General features: G+C 47.4%; 2 protein-coding genes across 4 annotated transcripts in view; both read right to left on the bottom strand.

The window, feature by feature from the left end:
• The window catches only part of RFFL (ring finger and FYVE like domain containing E3 ubiquitin protein ligase), a 32,846-nt gene extending 18,446 nt beyond the window's left edge, over positions 1-14,400 (bottom strand). Inside the window, exons 1-2 of the mRNA XM_050909157.1 lie at positions 14,358-14,400; positions 10,640-10,718 (exon numbers count right to left, since the gene is read on the bottom strand). The gene's annotated coding sequence lies outside the window, so the exon portion shown is untranslated. The remainder of the gene's footprint in view (positions 1-10,639; positions 10,719-14,357) is intronic.
• Positions 14,401-16,160: 1,760 nt separating this feature from the next.
• On the bottom strand, positions 16,161-25,022 carry RAD51D (RAD51 paralog D). 3 transcript variants are annotated; one of them, XM_050909158.1, is made up of 11 exons: positions 24,805-25,022; positions 24,015-24,150; positions 22,702-22,763; positions 22,424-22,542; positions 21,567-21,648; positions 21,318-21,452; positions 20,772-20,873; positions 20,501-20,591; positions 19,571-19,641; positions 18,467-18,634; positions 16,161-17,756 (listed from the first exon to the last, which is right to left on the bottom strand). In XM_050909158.1, the coding sequence occupies exons 2-11, from the start codon at positions 24,094-24,096 to the stop codon at positions 17,673-17,675; spliced, it is 996 nt and encodes a 331-aa protein (XP_050765115.1). In that variant the 5' UTR covers positions 24,097-24,150; positions 24,805-25,022; the 3' UTR covers positions 16,161-17,672. The 3 variants fall into 3 exon arrangements, with proteins under 3 accessions (XP_050765115.1, XP_050765117.1, XP_050765116.1); XM_050909160.1 differs by having other exon boundaries at positions 20,778-20,873; XM_050909159.1 differs by having other exon boundaries at positions 24,968-25,016.
• Positions 25,023-27,359: the final 2,337 nt, after the last annotated feature.

Raw genomic sequence — 27,359 nt, 5'->3', positions numbered from 1 at the left:
AGTGATGTCTTGCTAAAGTACATTTAAAATTATTATTTTTGCATTATTATTCCATGCTGTATTCCCTGCAAAATTAATCAGATCCCACTTTCATGAATGCTGTTTTGCAATGATTTAAGTATTTAATGAGTTAACCATCTTGGTTCCTCATTAATAGCACTGTACAGTTGCTCATTGTTACAATTAACTTTTTTTTTTTTTAGTAAACCCGCACTGATAAGAAATACCTTGCTAAATTAATTTCACTAATAACCTACCACTTACAAACTGAATTCACAGCTTGGTCAAAAATTAGTACTTTCTTGGTAACAGAGCTATCAAATAATCTGCTTAAATGACATCTATGCATGAAGTATTCTTTTTATCAGCCTGTGTCACAGGCACACAGACCTGAATTATGATAAATGGGAGCAACCATATGTTGGGACAAGTGGAAAAGTCAGCAAATCAGGCATTCACAGGAGGCACAGGGGAAGCTGCCAGTCTGAGCATGATATTTGCAGAGGTCGTGTCTTAACCAGTACAAAGCATGAGAAAATGAAGAGTGGGGACCAGCCCTGGCTATCTATCACAAAGCATGTAAATTTAAATTTGCTATATACAACTGGATTGAGCACACAAGATTTTTACTTAGGGATAGAAAAAAATGTTATTATGAGTAAAGGTACTAGTTCACGTGTGCCCAAGGTGACAGCACGCACATCTTGAAAAAATACATAAATAAATATCAGCACTGTATCACAGCTAGAAACATGAGCGTTCAGAGGAAAGAGAGACTGAAATTTTGGTATGGAGGGAGGAGACCTTTTTCCATTTTGTTATGTGCTTCCAAAATGTCTGGAGACATTTCACATCCTAATCATCTAAGTACGCAGTACCAATAATCTTTACAAAGACAAATATAGGATTGCTCACCAGTCCGATCAGCAACTTTGATGTCAGTCTAAAATTTTTCAGGCGAGAAACTGGCCAGCTATGAAGGCAGAGGACAGAGTATTCAGGTCAATCTGCACCGAGCATAGTCAGAACCAGGTGTCCAGGTTAGTTTCTGCAGCGTCTTGGTCAGGCTTCTGTGCATCCAAGAGCGCCTATGCTGTCGGGCACATCAAGGCTAGCAGTTGGACTTGAACAGTGTCTGCATACTCACGTCCACTGGCTGCTTTCGACGGACAGAGCAGGCTGATACTGGCACCCCATGCCCGTACGCTGTCTAGACCTTCCCCATCGGATGCGGACAGTACACGGCTGGTAGTTCAGCCTGTGCCTTCTCATAATCCATCTTCAGACCCTCTTTAATACAGCACGACACAGCTGCATCTGTGCTTCTCCACCTCGGAGATGCCTTCAAAAGCCTCTATGTGTGGGCGCCAGGCGTCTCAGAAGGCAGGAGACGCAGCACATCCCAACGCGTCCAGCCAGGAGCCAGATCAAGGAGCGTGGCACGCAACTGGATTCAACAGCGTGCGCGCTTACTAGGTGCGCTGCTTCTCCGAGCGTGTGAGCCCAAAGGAAGAGAATTTGGCTGCACACCAGCATTTTAATCAAGGAAGTGACATCCATTTACCACAGAGCAGAAAGTAAACAGCGTAGCCCACTGGGGCAGGGTGCAAAGCAGCACAGGAAAAAGCTGAAATGGGGCCGCAGTAGTTCAGCACAGAGACAGCCACACACAACGCTGACATGCTATCACCTTAAATTATTGCTGATTCCGAGAGAAGTACCAAAGTAACTTCCTAGTTATATGGTACAGAGGAAACCGTCGTACAGACAAAGATCCTTTTATACCGCTATAACCGGTTTACATTGGAGTAGATCATTTGCAAGGTAAGCCCTTAGAAAATTTGCTTAAATGAGAGGAAAATTAAGAATTAGAGTTCTCAAACAGATGAAAAAAATACAGTGGGTATTCTAAGAACATTTTGCAGCTTTATCAGTGTTTATCAGCATGCTCTGTTACAAGTAATTTGCAAGCTTACTCTCAGCAACACTTGCTGAGGCTGTTTGTTAGAAGATTTACAGATAGATCTTCAGTGAAAGCGCCTTTGCCCATCAGCAAATCCCACCAATACTGTTACAAGCACAAAGGATCTAAGCTTCAAGCACCTCTTCGAAACCAGAGAGCTGCAATTTTCATTTTAAATTTGAGAAAATGGTTTTAGAAAGCTGTGTGATTTATAGAGCATTGCACGGGAAGCTAATTCCAAAGGCAGAAGCAGGCACCCTCTCACTTGACTCCCAGCCTTGCACCTGAATTGCAAACTCAACACTCGCCCACTGTCTCTCTCCTCTGTAGCACAAGTAAAACCAAATAATTTTTCCCAATTTTAACATGAGAAGCTTGGAAATCCTGTTTTGTTTAAAAGAAACTGGGTACCTGGGGTGTGTATTATTTCAATATAAACTGTTTATTTTGACCCAAAATTGCACTTTATATATTGAAAAATATTTATCTAAAAAGTTCTTCTTGCTATTAACTGTAATTAGGTCTCTAGACATCTGCCAAGATGGAAATTCAACAACAGCCTTTTTCCTTTGCAAGTCAGTGACATTCTTCCAGCAAGTTAACGCAAAACAAAACAACGTGATTAATGAAGTCACGTGACCAGTTTTAGAAAATTATTTATCTTACCCAGTCTATCTTAATTCCTTAGTCCCATACCTCTTCCTAACTAATGCGCTGTGACCTCAGATAGACGACCTCCCTTCCACTCTCCTGCTATGCTGAAAAACAATTAAAAAATCCGGTGCACTCTTTCACACTAGTATGGTAAGCAAGACAAAATGAAGTCAGCTGTAATATATAGCATGAACCAAGTCAGAAAGAGAAGAAAGAAAACTCTGGAGAAGTAAGATTCCAGAGTACTCCATTTTATTACCATTCCCACCCTCCTAGCATCCTGCGTGGGTGTACGTGTGTCTCTATCCTCTGTCCCACACACAAAAGTGGCAGTGAAAGTGGAAGCTCTCTGTCAAAACTTTAGCAATGAGCAGTCCAGGAATCCTAGGCTATCACATACCATTTCAATCAGTCCTTTTCATTACAGGGAAAAAGGTCAATGCTGGCTTGTGCTCTGAATTTTTTTCTCTGTTCATTCACATCATCACAAGTCTTCCTTGGATTTAGTTTTAGCCAGCTGTTTTTTTCAAAAAAAAGGTAGCTGCTAAAATTGTACTTGCAATATGGAGCAATAAATTGCTAAATGGAAACCTGAAAATTTAAATAACTGTGTAGCTTCCTTAACCAGCTCTATTGAAGGGAGATCGCCATTCCATACTCTCCAGACTTCATCTCAAAACCCACCTAGACCACTCTTCCATGACAGCCACGCAGCAATAGCTGGGGCAGGTTAGCTGGATCTGAGCCCACATGAAAGCCAGAAACGGTCTCCAAAGGCACAACATAAGCTTTTCAGGGAGCCTTCCTCCTCACAACGCTACAAATACCTCACTCTCTTTGCAAATTTCACATTGCCCAGAATAGAAAGTTGCTCAAACTAAGTTTCTGCTGTGCTGCAAAAGACTGCTATGAACTAAATGACTTCAGCATTCAGATATTACAAACAAGCAGGAGCAGTTCCACAATTTAACCAGGGACATCAGGGGAACAGCTTTGAATCACCTCAGCTTTCACCATGGAAGAAGGTAACCACTGTTGGATAGCTTTAATGATACTCTTGTCCTAAACGGGGAGAATGCAGGGAGCTGGAGAAAAAAGGGGAGGAGAAAGGACGTCAATTTGTATTTTCATCATATCACTAGAGTTCCCACTTCAGATAAAAAGAGGGCCAAGGATTTCAACGGAAATAGCTTGATCAAGAGGCCTATGATGACAGCTGCACATCTTGTTTCATTGTGACAGGAGGTTCCTCTCCAACTGGATAAACTACATATTCATCAACAGTTCATCTTTGGAATGAAGCACAAGCATATGGGGGCAGTTGAACGGAGGAGAAAGACAGGCATTATCCCAGACACAGCTCCTCGAACTTATAAAAACCCTTACCCCCAATCTACACAGGCAGGGTAAGGACACAGAAAACAGGAGGCATCTCACCACAAATTGCAGCAATGTGCACAGAAATTCCCTATTCCACCTGGTGTACAAGGATTCAGAGAGATGAAGTACTCTAAAGCAACTGTTCCCAAAATAGAGACAGTTATAAGTACAATCTTTAAGTCTTGCAGTGTTACTCATCCAACAGCTGAGCTTGGGTTGGAGGTGGTACAGTATCAGTCAGAATTACATTAAGTTTGTCTGAAATTGGGATTGCAGTTGGCACTAATGCTCTAAAGACTCCGTGCTATTGCTGTCTCTCAGACACCCAGAATCAAGAGTGTTTGCTGATAAACACCTACAACACCAGGTGGAAATCCTGTAAATTACTTTTCATGCCAAGCTTCAGGTTTATTTTTAAACAGTAAACTTCTAAATCTTTGCCACTGCCCCCCCCCCCCCCCCCCAAATCAAAAGATAGCCTCAAAGTTCCTCATACACAAAGCCTACTCTTTTTCCCCCCTTATTTCAGGAGCTGTTAGTAGAAAAATCAACCTAAACTCCATGGAATTCATACATGTGGAAAAGTGCACGTGCAGTAAAACGGCACGCAACAAAGATCTGTGCAGACTGGTAGGCAACCTCTAACCTATTTAACTGTAGCCTAAAAAAAGATCATTTTTATTTGGCTAGACTGAAAGAGATCTGAATGTATATAATTGAGGCACATCATAACAAGTACAAACATTGCAGACTCATTTCGTAGCTATGCCTATTCCAAAGTAATCTGAATTCAAATCCAAAATAGGTGCTGAAATAGAATAAAATGCAACTGCGTATCATCTCCTTTGGTAGACATGTACAAAGACCAGCACATACATCACATCTGAAATGGTGTGGAAAGCTCTGTTCTCCCAGACTGCAGAAACACTTATGAGTTTGTCAGCAGTTAAAGAAAGGTCCAGGATGTTGAATACAGCACTGAAAAGCAACAAACCTGAATACTAGTTTTCTTACTGAGACAACAAAAGATATTGGAATAAAAAAGTCAGTTTATTTATGGCTCAGTCACCTCACCTGCGGACAAGGAAAAATACACCACCCTCATTTGAAGTAAGTACAGGTGAAACTTTGAGAGAGACTTTGAAGTTGCACTCTTAAAGCATTTCCATAAATATTAACTATTCTTTTTGTGCCAATCTCCATTTAGCACTGAAGTGTTTGAAATTCAAGACTGTGTACATGCAGCCCTGGATAAGAGCTTGAAAACTGAGGGAAAGTTCAAGCCTTACCATTCAGTGTCTGTCAGTAGAACTAGCATGAACTACTTATAACATTCACAGGGCTGATGATGTGAAAAAGTCCATTTCCAGCCATCTACAGTGTTTCTTTCTAGGGCTGAAAGATTCTAAATTGGTTACTTTATCACTGCCCTTGTTCAATTGCCATGCCTCTCTTCTTCCAGCCTCAATCTCTGTGGAACATTAAGGACTAGTAAACCTAAAACAATGCAGACTGAAATCTGGGCTTTATTCAAACTGAAACATGAACAAACCCAACAGCCATCTTGTCCCATATTTTTGATTACTGAGTTGAAGGGTAACATCCCTAGGAGATTCTGCAAGAGCTTACACAGGAGCTTACCTACATTATCAGTACAAACTATACAAGTAAACATTTGTGTCTTGGAACTAAAGCCATGACCCAAAAAGAGGTAATTTTCCTTTATTGCCATGTCTGTATACATATATTGTGGCAGAACATTAAAAGTCTTTGTCAAGCATTTTAAGCACCTGTGTGAACTGCCAACAGAGGCAGAACAGGGCATCGTTCGAAGGCACAGCTCACCTAAAACTGCTGCAATTTATGTTGATCAAAGCAGAAAGTAAGGATTGCTGAACATGGAATCATTGTTGGATCCAACCTGTATAAAATATATTTTAAAAAAGACTGAGAGGATACTAGGTAATGAAAGCTTCAGACAGACTTTAAGGACCTGCATCTTCTGGATTCCCTACCTTTGTCATGAAGAGGAAATTTCCCATATATGGCCCAAGCCGACAAGCAGACTTAGGGTCACATTTCAGTTCACAGCTTTTGGCAAGCCCAGGCATTCAGACATCATGAGTCAGTGCTCCAGAAATCACTGGGTTTTATAAACCAATAAATCTAGTCCATTTTGGTTTTTTAATTTGCCTTGGGTTTGTTGGGGTTTTTTTCTCAACCTTTGCAGTACACAGGCATCATCACGTTTTCATTTTGCTTCTCTGTAACTGGGAGGAGCACTTCTTTCCATTCTGGGTTTGTTTGCTTTGTAAAATGACAGACAATATTTTCGCATTAGACTAAATCCTGGTGTTGGGGCATTAAGAAAAAAACTGTATCAACTATCATGGAAGCTGGGAACAGATACTATGCTGTCTTGTACTTTCACACAGCCCTTTAACAACAAAGAACACCTATTTTTAAAATAAAACCTCAAAACATCTTCACTTCTGTTCTCAGATCCCAAACAAGTAATAACTTATCTGGCACTTCAGCACAAACAGACATGACTTTTGCTGCTAAGAAGCTCCCTGCGACACAATCTTTTCCACCACTAACCTGATAACATCAACATGAACTCTCTTCCATTTTGAGTTCTACTTTTTCAGTTCAATAGTTCAGCAAAAACTGCCCCATTTTTGATTACACACACAAAATCACATGCCAGTTATTCCCATTAAAAAAAAAAAAAAGTTCAACAAATTCCATTGGGTAACTATTTTCAGATTAGTAATGGGATAAATAACACGGGACAATTGGGGTGAGGATTTTTGTTTTCAGTTTCTAGGTCTGTTACGGACACTCTGTGCATCTGGGCCACTTCAATTCTCTGTGCCTCTGTTGTCCACACATAAAATACAGATAATACCTCATCAGGGAATAGAATCAAGTTAGTATTTCATTTCTTCAAAGCAGTACTGTATTCATAATGAAATTAAATACTTTCAGAGAACTACCACAGCTCACAGAAATAAGGCACTACTGGGAAGAAATGCTTGTAGTGAACAACCTCCTTGCACTTTTGCAGAGCATCCTAACAATTTAACATTAGAACAAAACACATAAATATAAAAAAAGGACAAGACAAGATGATTTTGAGGCCAACTTTATGTTTCACACAAGTGCGACAGACAGTGCAAGTACAGTTAGTTTTTTTGGTCTTTTTTTGTTGGGTTTGTTTCTTTGTTGTAACTGTTTACCAGTTCACAGTGAAAATTATGGTAACGTGCAGAATAAAATAATGCTCAAAAAGTTTGTTTCTACTTAATGGGGCATTTTAACTTAAAAAAAAAGTATCACTGACAAATGTGGCCTTGTCAAAAAAAAAAAAACAAACCAGACAGACATTCTTGGTACTTGGGACAAGAATAACGTCGGAAGGAGGCAGCACGCTATCAAATTGCTGTTTAGAAAAACAGCTACGATTTTAGATTTCAAATCTTTTATGGATGTTGTAAAAATTCCTTTTCATTTAAAAGTTCAGAAGGTTCAATAAATATTTTTAGACTGTTTCCTCCATAATCAAGGATTAAAGCTGATCAGTCAAGTATACAGTAGACAGTAAGAGTTTATATTCTTTTCTTCACATTTGTTTTTATTAGGGGAATTTTTAGGAAATACTAGCACATATTACAGATTTAATTTCAAGCTTGCATCTGTTATTCCAGGCAGAGCAATAAAAGCCTTAGCTTGTATTATTAAGAGTCACATCCAGGAGTAAAAAAAACAAGCTTAGGCCTCCATAACAATATCTTACCAAGTTACTCAGGTTTTGAGCAGAACACCACTTGGAAAACGCTGACGAAGAGACAGGACTCATTCCAAGAACGATCATCTTACTTCACTTAGACAAAGTAAAGCCCTTCATGAATTAGGCTTGGGTTTGGCCTACATTCTCTTGTATGAAAAGGCTTCATTATATGCAGTTGAACACATTGTTTGAAAATGTGATACAAGTGGCATTTAACACAGCAAAAGGTGAACAAACTAAAATGGTAACACTGTATTAAACATGCTATATGTTATCTCTAAAATATATACATTTTGAAAATCTTTAAATAGGTTTTCACCCACGGAAGAGTTCAGAGATGGTATCAGCACCACTCATGACTATCAGATAAAGCTATTTGCAGATTTAAGATGTCTCTGAAGGCAGACATCGGCAGATAAAAACAAAGTACTTGCAGCATTTCTTTTTAAGTGTGTTATTTTGCTATATACAAGTAGTCATTTACTGGTGCTTTGAATTCCAACTGCATTCTCTATGCACATTTTGTATGCATTGCAATTCACTTCTCAAGCTCCAGCAGCAAGCTAAACAACATATTTCAATTCTTTTCAGGAATTTCTTACTTCACTCAGAATGACATTCTTGATTTAGTTATTTCCATTGCAAAAATCAGTCTGTGATCTGTCTTCAAGTCAGAGAAGCAAGTAGCAAAAAGCAAGAAGTATAAATAACAACAGGAATAGAAAGAACAAGAAGTTTGTCAAAAAGGCGGCTGAGGTTTGGGGCTTTATTTTTATTAACTACCTGCATCAACTTCTTCTCACTTCTCTTCTCCATAAGAGACAAGATCTTACTCCTCTTACCCAAGAGTCCTTTGCACAAAAAGATGCACAACAGACTAGATTTGACTAAGCCAACAAGGAAATACATGATCACAGGCAACAACTGATAAGCCTTTCAATCTGAGAAACATCAGGTATTAATTATGTAAATATCAGCCTCTGACTGGAAGAAACCTGCGTTCTGCGCTCCGAGAGCAGAAATCAGTCTCTATATAAACATCAGCTTAAATTTCTACTTTTTTGACTATACAGTCAAAAGGGACTTTGAAATCTACACTTTATTTGGAATCTGAAAAATAAACTGTTTCCAAACTAGTTTGTAATGCTTGTGTAATGGCCTCAAGACAGCCAGTAATTTAGACAGCTGTGCGACTAGCCACAGAAGCTGCATTTTAGAAATCGCCCTTCTTTGGAACAATTGAAACTTTCTCCAGGACAAAGTCCGCACACAGAGAGCAGTGTTTCCCTGCAAGCATGTAACAGTTTCATTATTGTTTAACTACCAAAAAACAGCTCCAACAATCTATCAAGCTTGACATTTTATCCGTCTCTGCTGCTAGCCCAGAATACAGGGCATATATAGGAAGAGGTTCAAGGCTTCAGTAAGTTATTTTGTTCATCTAAACAGAGAAACATTTCCCTTCTTTTAATGATTAATTTGTCATTTTTAAAACCTGTTCAGGAAACCATGGGCCTGTTTGTCCTCCAAATTATTAAATCCCAGTATCTATAAAGAAACCTATTCTACCAGATGAATAAAAGCGCCATTTTAAGATATGTATAAAACAAATTCAAAGAATATCCTATAGAGAAGGGATTCCTCACTGCAACAGAGCAGCAGTACCAGTTGCAGTTCCAGCCCAGCTGTGATTATTCTAACACCATAATACAGCGGAGTATTAACTTGCTGCTCACCGACCCTCCCTTCCCGGGAACGCCAGTGCTCAGCAGTTTTCCAAATAACTGTGGCTCAGGCAAAGTCCTAAGAAGCACCAACATGTTCATGGAAGAAAACTTATCAATGCATGATGCAACCTCGCGGAGTATGTCCTCAAACACAACATCGGAGAAATTATTCATCTGAGCGATTCTAACAACTCAAAGTCACTGGGTGAATGAAACGTGGAAGTCATTCACTGATGCCAGTAGCAATTGCTTTCTGAGCAAGGTATTTTGACATCAACAAAGTGGCGTCACATCAGTTTCAGTCTGGACTTCCACAGGATTGCAGTATTATGGTTTCTGACTCATTTGGGGAGCAAGCCAAACCTATATAAGCTCATGCACATAGTAAGTGGCATTGAGTCAATGATGCCGCTTGTGACATTGCAATTTGAAATTATCCATGTGTATATATAGAATATATAATGCCCAAAGGAACTATCCTTCTGCAGTAGAGGTTACTATGCAACAAGCTACTCCCAAAAGAGAGTATTTTAAAATGTGCCTGTTTAAAATCTCACTTAACATCAGTCTAGAGGCTAAACTAAAAGATTGAAAGCATATGCTGCTTAAATATATTCTTATAAGCATATTCCACAACCTTCTGAATGTAAATAAAAAGGTGGCAGCATAAAAAAAGCTTATGTTAAATTAATATTTTAGTCTCCACTGAAATACAATGTGGAAATTCCTATTCCAAGCCTATTTGGCAGAGAAGCCGGAGGGCATTAGAGAAAGAAGCCTAATTAGTATTTTGGAGTAAAGTGAAAACCTCAAGAGCAATTAACGTGAAGAATTTGTAGATTTTACAGACACTGAGAAGAATAAACAGTGTCTCAGAAAGCAACAATTCTTTTTCAAGAAAGTCCCTTATGGGAACATAAATTTTAAAAGCCAGAAAGGGCTTTCAGAGGTTAGAATAAGCCATCTCAGTTCTGAGGAAACTGGCTGAGAAAGGAGGGAGCAACCAATACAAAATTTGAATTCTTGATCTGACAATCATACTCTGTTTCTTAAAGAAAATTGTAATTTTTCAACCTTGCAACGTTCTTTGAAGTCTGAATAATCGACTTTGGAGGGACATACCATCAGGTGGTTAGAAGACTTGGCATGCAGACGAGTTCTGCTTCTGACATCAATTCAGCAGTGATGTGATTCTCTCCACCTGTGAAACAGAGATTACACTTACTCATCCCGGCAAAGTGTTCCGTGCTCCCTGAGTGCCAGTTGGTGGAAGCTCAAAGTACTAATTTCTGGCTTCTTGTAATGACAATCCCTGAGAAGTGGAGGAAAACAAGCTTGATATGGGGAGACACAGATAGGTACTATAAAGACTAATGACTGGAATTACTTTGGGGAGCAGGAGACTGGCTGGGGTTTCACAATGGAAGTGGGCAATCAGGGGAGGGCTGGAGAAACATTTGCACCACATGAGTACATTTAAGTGCAGAGCACAAAGCACAGGCAGATAAAGAGCAGCAGCATCGCAGCAGTGCAGACTTTACCATAGCATTGACCGTAACACCTCCCCGAGAATTTAGATCAATACTCAAGTATTTAGCCCACGCCAGACTGCTAGCAATATTCAGGTAATTTAAAGCCATGCTATGCTTGTAGTCAGAGTTCAGACTATAGGGAAGTACTGAGTTGCCTCAGTTTTTACTACCATGTACCAATAGGTCCTCTTTCCCTGATCAGCAGGGGTTCACACGCAGTTGTGTCCAAAAAAGGGACACGTGCACATAATTATCTGCATCTCACATTATCCTTCTGCCTGCAAAGTGCTTTATTAAGCACCAAATACTTGGTTCAACATACTTTCTAGTTTCTTATCTTTGGATCAGGCTCTGTATCTCTCAGGACTGGTCAAAGGCTTTAGAGAAGAGATGCTCTGAGATATCCTATGTACATATGAAAATGCACTCTTCCTATAAGGGATGGGAAGGTAGCCTAAACCTAATTAAACACAATTTTTCCTACATGTATTGCAGTGAAACCAACACGCACTAGATGAGGACAGCATTTTACCTGGCTAGACGTGAGGACGCAAAGCTGCAGTACTGGGTCAGACACACAGCCTGTCTAGCTCTATAGCCTGCCTCCGACGCAGGTCTAGGTGAGTCAGAGGCAGGCACACTAAGAACACCACAGCAGATGACTCCGTGAAAATCTGCTTACACCCTTCCACCATGCAAAAGCTGGTTCAAAGTCTAAAGCACAAGTTTTAATAACACTTCTATATATAGCACTGGCAATGCAACTCAAATCGCGCTCTAGCCTGATTGAAGAGTTTACGGTCTCTCTAAGTGGTTATAAACAACAAACCATGGTACGAAGTTGTATCACAACAAGTAAAAATTACACAGTTAAAAACAAACAAACAAACAACACAAAACCATACTGGAGTCAACCATAATAAAGAGAAAACTGAAGGCCTGGAGAAAAGAAGATAGATTTTGGTCATAAACTCAACTAGTGACCACCAACCCCAAAATATAATTCATATATATTATTCCTTTGTACTCTCATTGCAGAGTATTGCATTGAGCTCTCATTTTAAGTTGACTCCTAAGAACCCAATCACCTGTACCTGCCAATGAGAAAGACTAAGCCTCACTGAAAGTCAGCCTACTTCTTCTACCCTACAACTAAACACAATACTTAAATGATAGCTTTAAAACTAATCCAATTCAGCAAAAACTTCAGCAATTAAGCATTAACCCATGAACACCAATGTCAAGGCAATCAGCTTTTAATTAAAAGTTCAGTTGCTACCAGCTGAGTGGATATGCAAACACAGAGTGCTGCAGCCGGGTGACTCTGCACCGGGATTCACACAAGCAGAGAGAATTGCCCATCATGGAAAACATGACAATAGCCAAAGTAAATTGTTTTGTTTCATTAGACCCAATTGTTCTACCAAAAGCAATTATGTTTATGAAGAATGACTACAAGATCCCCCTCCCCATCACCGTGAACACAAAACGTGTTAAGGAGACAACAGGATTTGACGGGTGGCAGTGGGTAAATGCAAGGATCTGGAATTCATAAGAAACAACATTTAAAGCTCACAGCTTTCCGTTCCACTTCTCGGCTCTGGAAAAACAAGGTAACAGTGGAAACACCAAAGGGTTAATACTCTTTGTTTGTTTCATGTAATCATGTATATGCCTTAATGATCATTTATCTTAAAATATGAGCTTCAAAGTTTTGAAATACAACCCACTACAACGCAAACACTAAAAATTGCCAACTTACAATGCACCTGTCCCTTCCCATCCTAATGAAACGGAGAACTAAAAAAGCATTTTGTAAATCCACTAAGTTCTTTACCAATTCCATAAGCAGGTTAGAAAGAACAGAAAACTGCCACAAGTCCCCACGCTGCCGTGAAACAGTTCTCCAAAACCAACGTCCAAAACCTCCTGTGCTGCCCACGGAAGATACGTTCTGTGTCAGAGGAGGAAGTGAGCTCAAACAAAACACAAACAAAACCTTTTTATGTCTCAGCAAATTAAACATTACCCTGAACATATCTTAATCAAAGAACCATAAAACTAAAACATTCCTATCTACACTTTAATATTATACTTACCTCTACAATACCTAAGTAAGCCTGGCCATCCTTGCAGTGTTTGAAAACATGTGAAACTATCAAGTGCAACAGCTTATTTATCATACGGTCATAACGTTGAGCGCATTCATGCTTAGCTATTTTGCCAAGTCCCTGATCTGTAAACTCTCAGACTGGACTGCGTGCATGTTCTCACTGCAGAGAGTTTACATTTATTAACCTGCAATCACATACTGAAATACTGGTAAGAAACCGATTTGACGATATGTCAACACTCTCACTACAGGAAACACCTTGACCAGCTTACAGGAACAAACTGTTCTGAAGAACACTTGAGTACTTTTATTTTCTGAACTCCTTTTGTCTTCTGTGGCAAAGGAAGGACTTGCATAGCTTTCACTTTGCCGAACGCCCCCGATTTCGAGCAGAAGCAGGGCAGAGTTCCTCATTAAGAAAATAACTGGGGTCCTTGCCACCAAGGAAGGATCACCCACCCCAGGTACACTGCCACCGTACCAAACAAATTAGCACCTTAGACATGCTAAAATGCAGAGAGACAACAATTTAAGCAAAGAGCTGGACTGAAGGCTGGCGCTTCTCCAGAATTCCTCAGTTCTCATAGCATTTTGAGCAGAATAACCTACTAAACTTCAGAGTCCCTTTGGGAGCATAACTCAGAACAGGAAAGAGTTTCTGAATGCCGCTTTCTAAACAAGAGAAGAGAGGCTGTACCTGAGTCCCACCCGCCCGCATTAGGGAAACCCTGCAAGCACTCCCCGTGACGGAGCCCCTTCACCCCATCTCCCAAAACTAAAATCCAGGCGTTCACAGGCCCCTTCCAGCCTCTCCTTGTCCCCCTGCCTGCCCCGGTCCGAGCAGCCCCATTCCCCCTGCCCTGTGCCCCCCAAGCCCTAGCAGCCCCCTCCTGCCCCATATCCCCCCACACTTCACAACACCCTCAACCCACAGCGCTTCCCCCACCCCACAGCCCCTTGATAACCCTCAGTGGCCACTCCACTGCCTCCCGGCCCCCACATTTAACCGCCCCCGTTACCCCATGCACCCTCCCTACTCTGTCAGCACCCCCGCTGCCTCACACCCCCCAAACCCCGGCAGCCCCCCGCGAAGGCCTCACCCCCCACCCAACCTGGCAGCCCCCGCCACAGCCCCCCCCGCCCCCCCAAGCCCTGGCAGCCCCCCTAAACACTGGCAGCGCCCCAACCCCCTCACCTGCCTCCTTCGGCAGCCCCGTCCCGGAGCGGGCGGCGGGGCCGGGCCGGGCTGCGGGTCGGCCCTGAGCCCTCCGCTCGGCGCGGCGGCGGCGGCGCTATGGCAACTGCCCACCGCGGCGGCGGCGGCCAGCCACAGAGAGGCCGGCCAGAGCGGCGGCCATAGAGCAGCGAGCTAGACAGCACCGGGCGGGCGGCCCGCCCCTGGCGGCGCGGCGGCTTCACTAGCGCCCTCAGGAGGCCGAGAGGGCAGCGCCGCCCGCGGGGAGCGGCGACTCCGAGGGCCGCGGGTTCGAGACCCTGTCCCGGCAGCGGGAAGGGGGAGCTGGGGGGGGCCCCATGTGTTTCGGAGGAGTTTCGGTTGTGTGCACGGGGGCTTAGCTGCATTGCACGAGAAGCATACATATACATACAAATACACCCATATATAGATATATACACACAGCCATATATACACAGACATGTACACACACCCCCATATATACATATATGCACCCATATATGCACACAATACATATAAACACACACTTATATATGTATTTTATACATATCAAGGGCAAATGAGCCCTCAGTGCCAAAAGGCATCCCCACTGCCTGGGGTGAGGGGTGCCCTGTCTGCCCTGGGATGGGTTTTATCACCCCGCTCCGGGCCTTTCCAGCAGTTCTCCAGCTGATTTAGGCAACGGGAAGGAGCAGGGAGAGGGAACGTCCCTGTGTGCACTGGCACAGCCAGGCCCTCTCTTACAGGGTTGCAGAAGTGCCTGTCTGAGCACGGAGGAGAAAGGCTGAATTAGGATATTTAGGTCAGAAACTCTTTTCAGCCTCATTTTACTATGCAAATTTAGGGCAAATCAGCTTGAGTAAGAAGTCAAGTTTTTCCAGATCGGGTAATAGATTCCCATAGCCTGAACCCTTCTGCTGTCCCCACACCAAGCAATACCCAGCACCCACAGCAATATCTTCCCTGCGGCAACACAGCCAGAAATTCAGGACATCGCCTACCTCGGCAGTGAACCCGGGAGCAGAGGAGCTGCCACCTGAAGCTCCGCCGTGCCCTTTCTCACACCATCCTCCCCGACCTATCCAGCTGTTTCCTAAGAGGGCATAAAACTTCCGCAGCTGCAATTAGCCAATCGCCAAGAAGAGAAAATCCCCCCAGGTCACGGCTATGCCCAAAAGCCTGGCATGGGTAGTTTTGGAGGAGCACAGCCCACACGTCGTTGCCTTTTCCCAGTCTCTTCCTGACTGACTGGCCCCATCCCCGTTGAATCACTGTCCCATGACTGCTCCCCAGTGACTAAGTGCAAGAGCGGAGTTTCTTCTGTCATTTCCTGGGGGGCCACAGCAAAGATGCACGCTGGGCACATGGGTGGTCTCATGCCGGGGCAGATGCAGGGTTCAAAGCGGGCTGTTCCCTTCTCATCCTCCTGCTAGTTAGGGGAAGCGACAGCAAGAAAGCCCCCTTGGTTCAAATATAACCAGAGGCTTCTATTTGGCTCTTCCCCTGCTCCACACTCCCCCATGAGAGCTTTGCTTCCTCTACAGAACCTCAGGCAGAGAGATAAAATAGTAGCGTACAATTTTGGTTGAAATTTGTGTGTACCAGCTCTTTATTCACAGCTTCAAGAGTCATAACAAGCTAAATTTTCTGCTTATAAGGACCAGCCACATCAGCACGGGTCTCCAGCGGACAGGAAAACCATCCTCCTCCTCACCCCAGCCAGCTAGGCTGCAATCCCTGGGGGCCAAACCTCCCCTCCCAAGCTTGGAAAGCCCAGAAATGCAAATAAATACACAACTTTAAAATACATTTATTTTTACTGAAAACTGTTTAATGGTACAGCTCATGTTGCTTTGGCACATTCCTCTCCCTGGGCAGGACCTGCTGGGAGCACAGCCTTTCCCACAGCCACGAGCACGGGGCTGCAGCGGCTGGGTGGCCGCGATGGAGGAGATGGGACCTGCCCCATAAATCACAGCCCCAGGAGCACCAAGAGCTCGGTTTTGCAGGAAGCATTGCTCTGACAGATGTGCAAAACAAGAATCTGTGCTGAGACCTGGCACTGCCTCTTGGGAAACCAAAATGTGCGTTCACATACCCCTTTTAGCTGCCCCTTCCCTACAGCAGCTATTTGCTCAGGAATACAGGGCTGTACAGTGTTATGTCTACTCTGGAGAAGTTAGCACCCAAATTCTGGCTAAATCAGACTCCTCCTTGCCCAGCACTGCCTTAGAAGGCTCCAGGAGCTGTACTGCTGAGTTATTAGTTTAATAAGCATGCCCTGATGAGTCCCAGCCCCCACAAGCTACATCAGCAGCCTTGGAAGTGCAAGCCACAGCTCAGCTCAACTGCCAAGAAGGTTTCTTATCAAGCAGAGGATGAGGGTGTCTAAGACATCTGGGATCAAGAGGAGAGGCCATGCTCCATCCCAGCCTCCCGTCTCCTCCGTGGCACTGCACAAGCCCCCAAGAGGTTGCCCAGAGCAGGCAAAAGCAGCTGGAAAGCACTGGAGCAAGGAGAGATTATTCTAAACTTCCCCACATGCAATTGAGTAGGTCATTGAGCATGAGACAGGGCCAGCTGCTGTCAGTCAGGACTCATCCACCCCAGCAGATCCAGATCATCACTTTCACCAGTTAACAGCAATTCTTTATGCAGCACAGTAGTGACCCCAAAATACCAGCAGCTCCCTACAGGGTCTGGTGTTACTCTGGGGAGAAGGTCAGATCAAGCATCTGATTATGTCCCTGCTCATCAACAGCCTGTCCCACCCCACTCCTGCTAGGGACTAAACCTCAAAATTTTAATTAAGTTAACAGCAGTTGCCATTAATTGAGTTCCAGCTTTCAACAACCACAGCAGTGTGCAACATCTTTTTTTTATTTCTGAACCAAGAGCACTGTGGGCTGCCCAGGGACGATCAGAGCTCCGGGGCCAGAGGGCAGCGAGTTATGGGGGGAACAAACCCCACCATGAGGAGCCATGGGTTTGTGCAGGGATGTGCCAGCTGGTCCCAAGCCAACACCTTAGGACAGGGCTGGCTCTGCTGGGTGAAGACAAGCCTCCAGCAGAGGAAAGGACCTGGTTGTCATGCTGCCCACACAGCCCAGCCACTGCAGGCAGCATCTGCTGAGGCAAGGAGATCTCCAGGGAACCCCACATTCATTTTCTGTGCAGCACAAGAGAACAAGAGCTTCTTCATGTTCGTCCTTCCCAGGGCTGCAGGACTCTCAGAGGCAGTCTGTAAAACCTTCAGTGTGCTTGCCTGCTTTTTTGCACCTCTCTTGGACCTTGACATTTGCTTTCCCGCCTGCATCAGAGCCCCTGTGTGGGTGTCACTGGGCTCAGCTCCTGCACATCCCTGTTTCCAATATCCAGCTCCACCTGTATCCCTGTCGGCTGCAAGGAGAAACAGAGAGGAGCTTAACCTCACACTGCTGGGACTCCGAGGGCAAACCTGTACACCACTCCACCGGCCCCAGAGCCAAAAATCCCCAATTACATCCCAATTACATCCAATAAAGGATTTCTTTCTGCTGGTGCCCTCATTTTAACTGGGTCTGCTGAACACAGAGATACAAATAGAGAATGCAATTTAGTGAAGAAAGAACATCTTGCTCTGAGATATCCCCAGACACACTGTTATTTAGCACATCCAGGATGCGTTTCGCTGCCCAGCATGCCACCACATCCAAACCCATTTGGATCAGGCCGCAGAGCCAGGTGGCTCAGGCAGCGCTGCCCCGTACACAGGCAGGATTCAAGCCAAAGTCACCCCTGCAGGTGTCGGAGCCAGCTCCGGGGGATCCTCGCTGCCTACATGCCATCAGGAGAGCGAGACAAGCACGAGGAATGCAGTGACCTGGATTGGAAGTGGTGCTGCTCATTTACCGTGCCTATAAATACAAGCTCAGGCTGTTGGGAAAAGACGCTCTTCTCTTCCATAGCATACAACCAGGCTGTATTTGCTCCTCTCCCATTGCCAGGGGTCACCAAATGAGGCCTGATCCTGCCCTACCCCCAGAAGGAGCCTCCCTCTGCTCCGAAGCCAGGTCCACATCACATAGCTGCTTCTCCATTACCAGAGGGACTGGTCCAGGGAGCCTCACCTGCCGAGGTGACTTTGCCAAGGAAGCAACGCGCTGCGTGGTGGCTTTCTCCCAGGTGGCTTCTTTGCTCTCCAGCAGCACCCGGGTGCTGGGCACGAAACTCCAGGAGCGGCCGAGGGCTGGCTTCAGTGGACCGGTGCTGCTGTCCCTTGTCACCTGGTTAGTCACCTGCAGCACAAACAGGCTTATCAGTGCCCGGGAAAAGCAGTGCCACTCGGTGTAATGAAACACTGGAGATTACCAGGAGATAATGGCCGGTCTGCTACTTCTATGAAGTTTTTTCTTCTCCATCCTGACCCCTCCTTCTTGGCACACCCATGCCATCCCCTCTAAACGTAGCCCACGCAACTGTCCCAGACACGTACTCAGGTAGGAGCTCACTCGTATCTGCAAGCTGCAGTGATTCCTGGTGCTGAAGCCCCCTGCAAAGTTTAACTTGGAGTTTCCAAGCGTCCTTCCAGGCACCCTGTCCTTGTCACTTTATCAGTAATCAGAGCAAAGGGCAGGACTGTCTCGACACCTTCCAGTGCCAGGTTCAGCAGACCACCATTTTCTGTTGTGGCCTTCCCAATTCAAACACATTAATTGTGGTCCCAGGAACCTGTCTGGGTGCATTGAAGCAAATGCAATTGCTTGGCCAAGAGCTGAGGAAGACTAGAGCAGGGCCCTGTCCAGTCCCCAGCTCCTTCTGGATGATGCAATGCCCTGCAGTTCCTCCAAGGTAACTAAGCAAGAGGTTACTTAGTAAGCTGGCCAGCCCCTTAAATGAATGGTGTTATATCAAAAATAAATACAACCAGCCTTTCAATCTGTCTGTACTTAACTCTACCTTGCTCAATCGAGTGAATGCCTTGTTGGCTGAGGACAGCAACAAAAGCAGGCAGCAAATCAGCCCTGTTCTTGCTCCACACTTGCTGGAACAAGACATCTGCGGGCTGCAGAGAAGCAGAGCTACGTCGGGGAGCAGAGCACAGTGGGATACAGGTCCCTCGCTCCTGCTTAGCTGGGAATGGGGTCCCCCCTCCCAGGGGCTCCAAAGCCTCTCCAGGGCTCCTCGCCATGGCACACACCAGCACGCGAAGGACAAGGCACAGCAACACTCACCACAACGGCAAGGCTGAACTCCCTGGCCAGCGTCTTCAGCTCCCTGGCTAGCTGCATCATGATGGCCAAACCTGGAGGAGGACAAAGCATTTGGGTGTTTGGGGACCAACCCCCAAAGTGCATCTTGGAGGCAGGTGACATCTAGAGTTGCGTGAGCACAAGGTTTAGTGCCAGTGCTGGTGTTCATGGACACCTTCAACCCGTTTCCATTACCAGCACCCCAGTGTACCCATTGCACCTGCACACTCCAGGGCACCTCAGCCGAACGGATGTGGCATGGACAGACCAATCCCCAAGTTGTCCCACCCCCTCCTTTCCCATCTTAGAAGCCCTGAGGCCAAAAAAACCCTAAAAAGCACCAGGAGCTCCAGACAAAGCTGGCCAGGATGATTTAACAGGTACAGGACCCATCTCTCCAGCTCACAGCTTCATTTCCTACAGCCCATGGCTGTGAGGGGACCTCCTGTGATAGCACTGGCTGCCACCCAGGTGTGCAAGACCCTCTAGAAGGTGTTTGAGGAGCCTCCTTGGCATCTCAGCCAGCAGAAAGCCCCTCAACTCCTGATTTATGGTTCTTTCTGGCAGAAAGAGCATCAGGGGAGCTTTGCAAACTGTGCCAGCAACCACGATATAGCTGTGACACTGTAAAGCAGAGGTTTTGGTCTGTGGGCAAACAGTTCAGTGCCTCCTCTGTCCCCTGGCCAGGTTTCAAACCACTGGCATGAGCTTGCACGGCCACAGCCAGCTTGAATGTTTGCCGATAACACTGTAAACAGACTCCCCTTTTATCCAGTCGCAAAGGAAAAGCTGGGAGCAGTCGCACCCACATCTGTCCTGCCCCAGCTCCAGGCATAACACACATGGAAGATGCTCTTCAGGACAAGCAGAGAGGTCCGCAATCTCATTGCGCATCCTAACAAAGCAGCTCACCCTCCGACTGCTTGCCGCCCAGCAGTGGGTAAATCACAGCCGAGACTGAGTCTATCACCACGATCTTGAGAGGTCCTGTGGAGCTGACGACCTGAAAGAAGGAGGCATCGTGTGCAACGTGGAGTAACGAATCCAGCCATTTTGGAGGCTGTGAGCTGCACAGAGGCTCAGATGTCCCCAAGACAGGGTGATCTGGTGTCACTCGTCAGGCACACAAGCCCTATTGCCCTCCTTGCAGCTCTGGGGAAGGGAGAGGGGCCCAGACCCTCACCTCTACCTGCTGGGAGAGGTGATCCCGCAGCTCCTGCAAGGCGCTCAGCATTTCATAGATGTCGAACACACGGACCACCTGGATCCGCTGCAGAGCCTCCATCTGCAGCACAAAGTGGCATCACTAATAGCTTCACCCCCTCCAGGACTCATTATATTCCTCCTGGCCCAGCTGCCTCCAGCTCTTTGCATTTATACCATGCCATGGAGCCAGGGACCCTTATTTCTTCCACATTTGCTTCCACCCCATGAACACTGTTGTCCCCATTGTACTGATGGAAGAAGCAATGCAGATTGAGCTCAGGGAGCGAAAGCATGAGCAACTGCAGCAAGCCCTCCCCTTCTGCCCAAGAAAAAAAAACCCGAAGTGCAGCGTCTGTCCCAGAGCACAGCACCCACCCGGCCATGGGAGGAAGAGTTTGGACCCAAAAAAGCCCATGGGGACAAAGGCAGAGCTGGACAGACAAACCGTCTCTGGGGGTTGTCTGCAGGCAAGAGCCAAGGCAGTTTTAGTGCAAGTGGAGGGACCGGCTCCAGGGGAACTTGCCTGCTCTTCCTCATCTTCTGTCCGGGCTCGAAGCATCTGGTAGAGACGGGAGGCAGTGAACCCCCCCGTGGAGTCGAGAAACAGGACGTGCTGCTTGAGGCCAAGAGACACGCTGGCCGCAATGCCCAGGCACACCTGGAGAGGCAGGGACGGGGCGTCAGCCAGCCCTCCCAGGTCCCTCTGCTTCACATGCCTGAAGGCATCATCTTCACCCTGCCTGTCCTCTCCCCTCTCCTCCATCCCACTCACCTGTGTCTTCCCACTGCCCGGCGCTCCCATGAGCTCCGTCACTTCCCCCGTGTACAGCCCAGAGTCCAGCAGCTGGTCCAGCCTACGGGTTGAACACAAGGTGGGATTATCAACACTCCTTCAGCCAGAACGGCAGGGGCATCAGGAAGCAGCAGTCCCAGATATTTGTCCCTAGAGTCCCCCTCCCAAATGCAGACAAGTGCCTCAGGCTCTGCTCCTTCCCTCCCATCTTCCCTCTCCACATTGTGGGCAACAGCAGATCTGCAGCGTCGGGGCTACAAGAGGACAGTCCTGAGCTAGAGAAGAGCTGTGGTCCTGGGAGCAAGGTTTGAATACCCAGGGTTTCTCTGCAGAGTCACTGTAACAACCCAGCGAGGAGATGGGGAAAAGAAGAAATAAGGACATGCAATAGCGTAACTCATTTCCATGCCTGATCTAGACAGTTTGGACCATCATCACTCAACAGTCCTCCCAGATCCATAACCCTCTTCTCTGGAGCCCTCAAGGGAAAGGCTGAAGGCAGCGTGTTGTCTAGGCTGGAAGGGAAACACACAACCACTTCCCAAAAGGTGTGCAGGCTCTCGCAAGGACAACGGCAATGTCATTCCCTCAAGGCACACAGACCCGCTGGCTTTGCAGCCATAGGACATGAAGAATAATCATCTCTTGCTCACAAAAGGCAGAGCCAGCCTGTGGCTGGAAGTTTTTAAAACAGCTGCTGGGTATGGTTTGGACACCACTGAGCCTGCTCAGGGCATCACCACATTGAAATTCAAAGCCTGTGCTGGGCAACCGTGGCCTTTTGCAGCAAGCCCAGCCCTGGACAGCCCTGCTGGCTTGCCGGGTGATGTACCCACCTTGGGCTCCCAGTGGGCAGGATGGCCGTGGAGCTCTTGAGCTCCTCATAGAGGTCTGCTCCATTGGCGGGGAAGGCAGAGAACTGGGCCAGGAGCACACGTCTCACTGCAACCAGCGCCTGGTGGGCAGAGAGATGTCGGGAAACGGGACTGAGGAAGTCCAGGGCTAACGACATCTGCTGCAGAAGGTCCCCCCCCAGACAAGCCCATCCAAGCCGTGAGCTGAACAGCTCTGAGCACCCCAGTTAACGTACCAGGACTTAGGAGTCACCCTTTACCTTGTAAGACAGGGTGCACTTCTGGGCAACGTCCTCCAGGTCTGATGACACAAAGTCCACCACTGCAAATAACATGAGGGACAAGAAGTTGGAAGCCAAACCTGGACAGACCACGAACACCAAAGAGATGACCAGCTTCGACAAAACCTGCCTGCAGGCACCAACAGGCAAAATGTCTGTGCCCTCTGCCAACACTTCAAGTGGACAAGCAGGCTGCCCCACAAAATGGAGTATTGGAGTTTTTCCTCTGAGATGGCCCCGCTGCCCACTGCAAAACAAATTGTTTCTTGCAAAACAGATCAGGGAGAGAAGCTGGTAAAAATTCTCCCTGTTTTGCTCAAGAGCTGCCCAGCACCACTTGACAACTGGGGCCAGCCAAGAGTGTCCCCTTCTGCCAGTGTACCAGTCTCAGGGGGCTAGGACTGACCCAAAGTGCCAGTGCCAGGCATGCCAGAAAGGGCTAAAGTCACAGAAATTAGAAGAACCAGTGGCCCCATTCTGTTCCCAGGAACCACTCCAAGATTCATTTTTTCAGATAGATGTGTATGTTATTGGTTGAAAAAAAAAAAAGTAAAAAGCAGTTCTTATAGGGAAAACAAGGATTACAACATCCATGGCTCCAGCACCCACAGGATCTCACAGACTCCATTTAACAAGAACAAAATAGTGTTTTTCTCAGCTCTAATCCAGTCTCTCAGAGCAAGTAAAGAATCCACCTGAAGTCTTTTCCTTCCCCGCTAAGAGCAGGAGGTGCCCAGGGTGCAGCATGCCAGGAGCTCGGGCATTTTTCAGGGGGAAAAATGCACAAACCATCCCGAAATGCCTTCTAAAAGCCATAATTGATCGTCCCTCAAAGAGCCTCTGCAGAGACGCCTACCGTGTGCTAACACTCTCCTGCTCCTATGGAGAAGTCCTGACTCATTGTATCCACCCAGGGGGACCCAGAAGACATCCAGCAAGGAGGACATGGGAGGGATATGGCACCAACACCACCCTTCCAGGGTGCGGGATGACGCGGGCACAGGGACTGGAGCTGCAGCCCCCCCGGCTCCTGCAGTCAATGCCCAGCATGCTCATGGCAGAAACCTGCGCCCACCCTCCTTTTCTCTATGGGGCTCTAAGAAAACTCCCCACTGCAGCTTCTGGGCTGGAAGCCAAAGCCACAGAGGCAGAAGATGTTTTCCAGGGGCTGCCCCACGGCCCAGACCACCCAGGCTGGCAGATGGGTCCTGCACGGGAGGACAGCGCAGTGCCACCCCAAATGTGCAGGGGATGACATTCCCCAACACGAGACCCCGCTGCCGCCCCATTACCTGTCCTGATGCCGTTTGCCCTGAGAAGCTGGATCATCTCTTCGGTGAGACCAGGGCAGAGCCCAGCCCTCAGGACCACCATGTCCTCAGCCACCCTCAGGACCAAGCGCCACAGGGCCAGGAGAAGAGAGGAGACCTGCGGAGGAGATGGGAGAGTGGATCTGGCACCGTCCTGACACGGAGCTACACACGCTGGGGAGATGCTACCCAGGCTGTGTCTGGGATGGGTGGTTACAGCGAGTGTTTAGTCTCCCTTTAGGGCCAAACAGCCCAAATCCTGCAGCCAGCCACAAGCAGGCTGGCACAGGGGCATTGCTGCGGCTCAGCCAGCAGCTCCTGCTCACAGGGCGGCACAGCAGACGACTGCATCCCCAGCCCAGCTATCTTTAGCAGAGCCCTTTGGGGCAGACATGCCTGTGTGAACACAGAAAGCTCTACGATGAGTTTCCCACCCCATCCTCACCCCCCTGCGTTCCCTTTGCACCCCAAACGCACCTCCCGCTCCCCCAGGCACCCAAAGCCGGGCCACCCCGGGGTCCTGGCCAGGGCCCTGTCCCCGTCCCCCTGCCCGCTCCTCTTCCTGCTTCCTGCAGGCAGCGGAAGAGCCGAGCAGGGCTCATATTTGCACTCCCATCTAGTGGCTGCACAGCCGGGCTCCAGCCCCACAGCTAAACCCCTGCGCAACTGGCAGCCCCTCCGGCCACTGCACTCCCCAGTGAGGGGCTGCACAGGTTTTTCCTTCCCTGGTCCTCCACCGGCCCAGCAAAGACCCTGCAAGCAAATGGGTCACCTGGTCCTGCCTGGTGGGAAGTGCTGCCAGCCTTTGCCTGCAAACCCCCCTCCGGAGCCTCTCCCCTCCTCGCTGGCCCCAGCAAGGAAAAAACCTCTCCAGCTGTTGAAACCCAAGGGTACTTCTGGAAATATATGAAGAGAAATGGGGGTTTTCAGCTCACAGCACAGCCCAATACCAGCAGGGACACTGGGGGAGCACCAGGAAGGACCAGAGCCTGCTCAGGAGCTGCAGCAAAGCTAGAGCAAAAGAAACAGAACTGGGAGTTCCCCCCTCATCTATAGCAACTCCCCAACCACCAGCTGTCTTTAAATGACCATTAGCACAGCTGCCGGCAATGCCACAGCTCCCAGGCTCTATAAATAGCAGAACTGGAGCCTAGGCTGGCTGGTTTTGGGGAGCAGATGCTGCTGCTGGGGGAGGTTGGGGAGAGTTAAGCAAGCTACCTCAAAAATTGAGGCAGGCTGAAGAAGTAGGAGGTAGAGATGAGGCTACTCTGGTCTTTTCTTACAGAGCTCTGTGTGTTTCTGAGTAGGGCTCGTTTCACTTTTACTAGTATGGCTTGTGTTCAGAGCTGGGCTCTCTGCTGCTGGTGTGGCTGGGCAGACCAGTGGTCCCCTGCAGAGCTGGTGGGGCCTGAGTGCTTGCTAGGAGAGCAGCTGATGTGAATAGGAAAAAAAACTTTAATTATAATTTCTGAAGTTATTTCAGAGATGAACCTGGGCTCTATGCAAACACTTTAACTGCCCTAAATTTGAATTAGGGGTTTGGGGGCAGCTCTAAAAGGGATTGCATGCAGCCTTACCCCAAGGAGAAGGTCTCTAATGTTGTGTCAGAGAAAACCTCAAGCCCTGGGTGCTGAGCACAGCTACCTCTGCAACCCTGCTGTTGCTCTAGAGATGCTGGAGCTCATCCTGGAATTTTCTGGAGGGTAATTTCACTGTGGACCTTGCCAGCTCTCTGCAAGGTCCTGGATTAGAAGGTGGCTTGGAGCCATGAGGTAAGATGGGATCCTAGGCCTGGGTTTGGCAAGACTCATCAGCCAGTGCTTGCAGTTGGGGTTGCAGGTTGGAAAATGAAGGTGGACGAGGGGGTCTTCGCTGCCCCGCGGGCGGGGAGAGCTCTGTCCCCGAAAGGGGCTTGCTGTAGGGGAAGCCCGGGGGCTCTCCCCCTCCCTGGCTGCCTGGGACTTGAATTTCCCCAGGAAAAGCTTTTTTTTGCTTTCTCAGCCGAGGCCTGAAGAGGGCCCCCCGCACTCGCTGCTGAGCCTGCCTGCCCGGCTGCCTGCCCCTCCAGGGGCTATCCCAGAGCGCATTAACACATCTGCTCCAGCTGCAGGAAGGCACAGGGATAAGGTAACTCCCGGGGCCGGCACCCCTGGCCTGGGGGCGGCTCTTCTTCCCTGCCAGTGCGGTGTAATCACTGATACCCTGTCCCAAAACCGCAGACTGAGGGGAGCTCAGGTCACTCTTAGCTCTGCCTTGAACATTAGCACCATCAAACACAATTTTATTTGGTAACTTAGTTTACTTGAAGTACCTGCAGTACTGCTGCTTGTGAAAATGAAGCCTTTATTCTGGATAACTTGAGAAAGGCTGTGCTACATACACCATGAGTACTGAAATGAAGCAAGATGACCCTTCCCCTATACATAAAGCAACGTGGGAAGGGGTTTCTGGCATGTTAGTCCATGTGACTCCTAGAAAAGCCACTGCACTGAGTCTATCCAAGGCAGAGATGGCCTCTTACACCCTCCACAGATGTGCTCCTTGTGCCTTGGACCTACCCCCAAACAGGCGAAGGTGTTTGAGCTGCCCTTGATGGTGCTGCCTGCAACTGCTGTGTGGGCGATGTGCTGCGAGGGACTTCCACATTGCTTTGCAATCATCTCCTGCCCAGATACCAGGGACCAGCCAGTGCTGTTGGGGCAGGGCAAATAAAAGAGGAGACCTGAACAGGGCAGTCTTGTGCCAATTCTTGCTGCATGATCCATAAGCCACAACACAGATCACCAGTATTAAAGATAACTGATTTTTTTTTTTCTTGGCAGCGGCTCGGTGTGGAAGTGCGTTGTCTGCTATAGCTCGGCTCTGGGGCATAAGCCTGATTGGAGCAACTGAGCCGATACTGGTCAGCATGCGCTCTCCTCAGTCATTTCCCCATCCCTACTGCCAGTTCCCCCATTTGCTTTATAGCTGGGATGCTTGTAGGTACACTCGGGAAGGCAAGGCCTGTGTTTTGGGGGAGATAAGTCGCTAAGCAGAATTCCTGATTGACTGTGACCCCTGGGAAACACGGGGATTTGAAAGGCTCAGCTCTTTTGGAGCTCAGTGCTGCTCTGTCTACTGGTGTCACTCAAATTGAGACCCGAGACACTTGTCACAGCAGTGGGCTGGTATGCTCCATCTGTGTTTGTGCCGGTGGGCTGCCAAATGAGGGGAGGTGGCAACGCCAGACACGGGTGGGATTTCCAGCAGGGTGGGCTCCCAAAGGCCCTGCGAGGAGGAGGCAGCTCTGGATGTGTGTTGGTTTTCCATCTCAGGGTGTTCTGGAAG

The sequence above is a fragment of the Gymnogyps californianus genome, chromosome 20 (assembly GCF_018139145.2).
Source record: "Gymnogyps californianus isolate 813 chromosome 20, ASM1813914v2, whole genome shotgun sequence".
NCBI lineage: Eukaryota > Metazoa > Chordata > Aves > Accipitriformes > Cathartidae > Gymnogyps > Gymnogyps californianus.
Note: the sequence above shows the minus strand (reverse complement) of the source record. Positions and strands in the feature narration are given on the sequence as shown.

Coding starts and splice junctions, on each gene's coding strand:
- RAD51D (XM_050909158.1), bottom strand. CDS start 24,096: ATGGTGGTCCTGAGGGCTGGGCTCTGCCCTGGTCTCACCGAAGAGATG. Junction 20,874..21,317: donor CAGAAGATGAGGAAGAGCAG/GCAAGTTCCCCT, acceptor TTTGTGCTGCAG/ATGGAGGCTCTGCAGCGGAT. Junction 19,642..20,500: donor GGGCGGCAAGCAGTCGGAGG/GTGAGCTGCTTT, acceptor GTCCTCCTCCAG/GTTTGGCCATCATGATGCAG.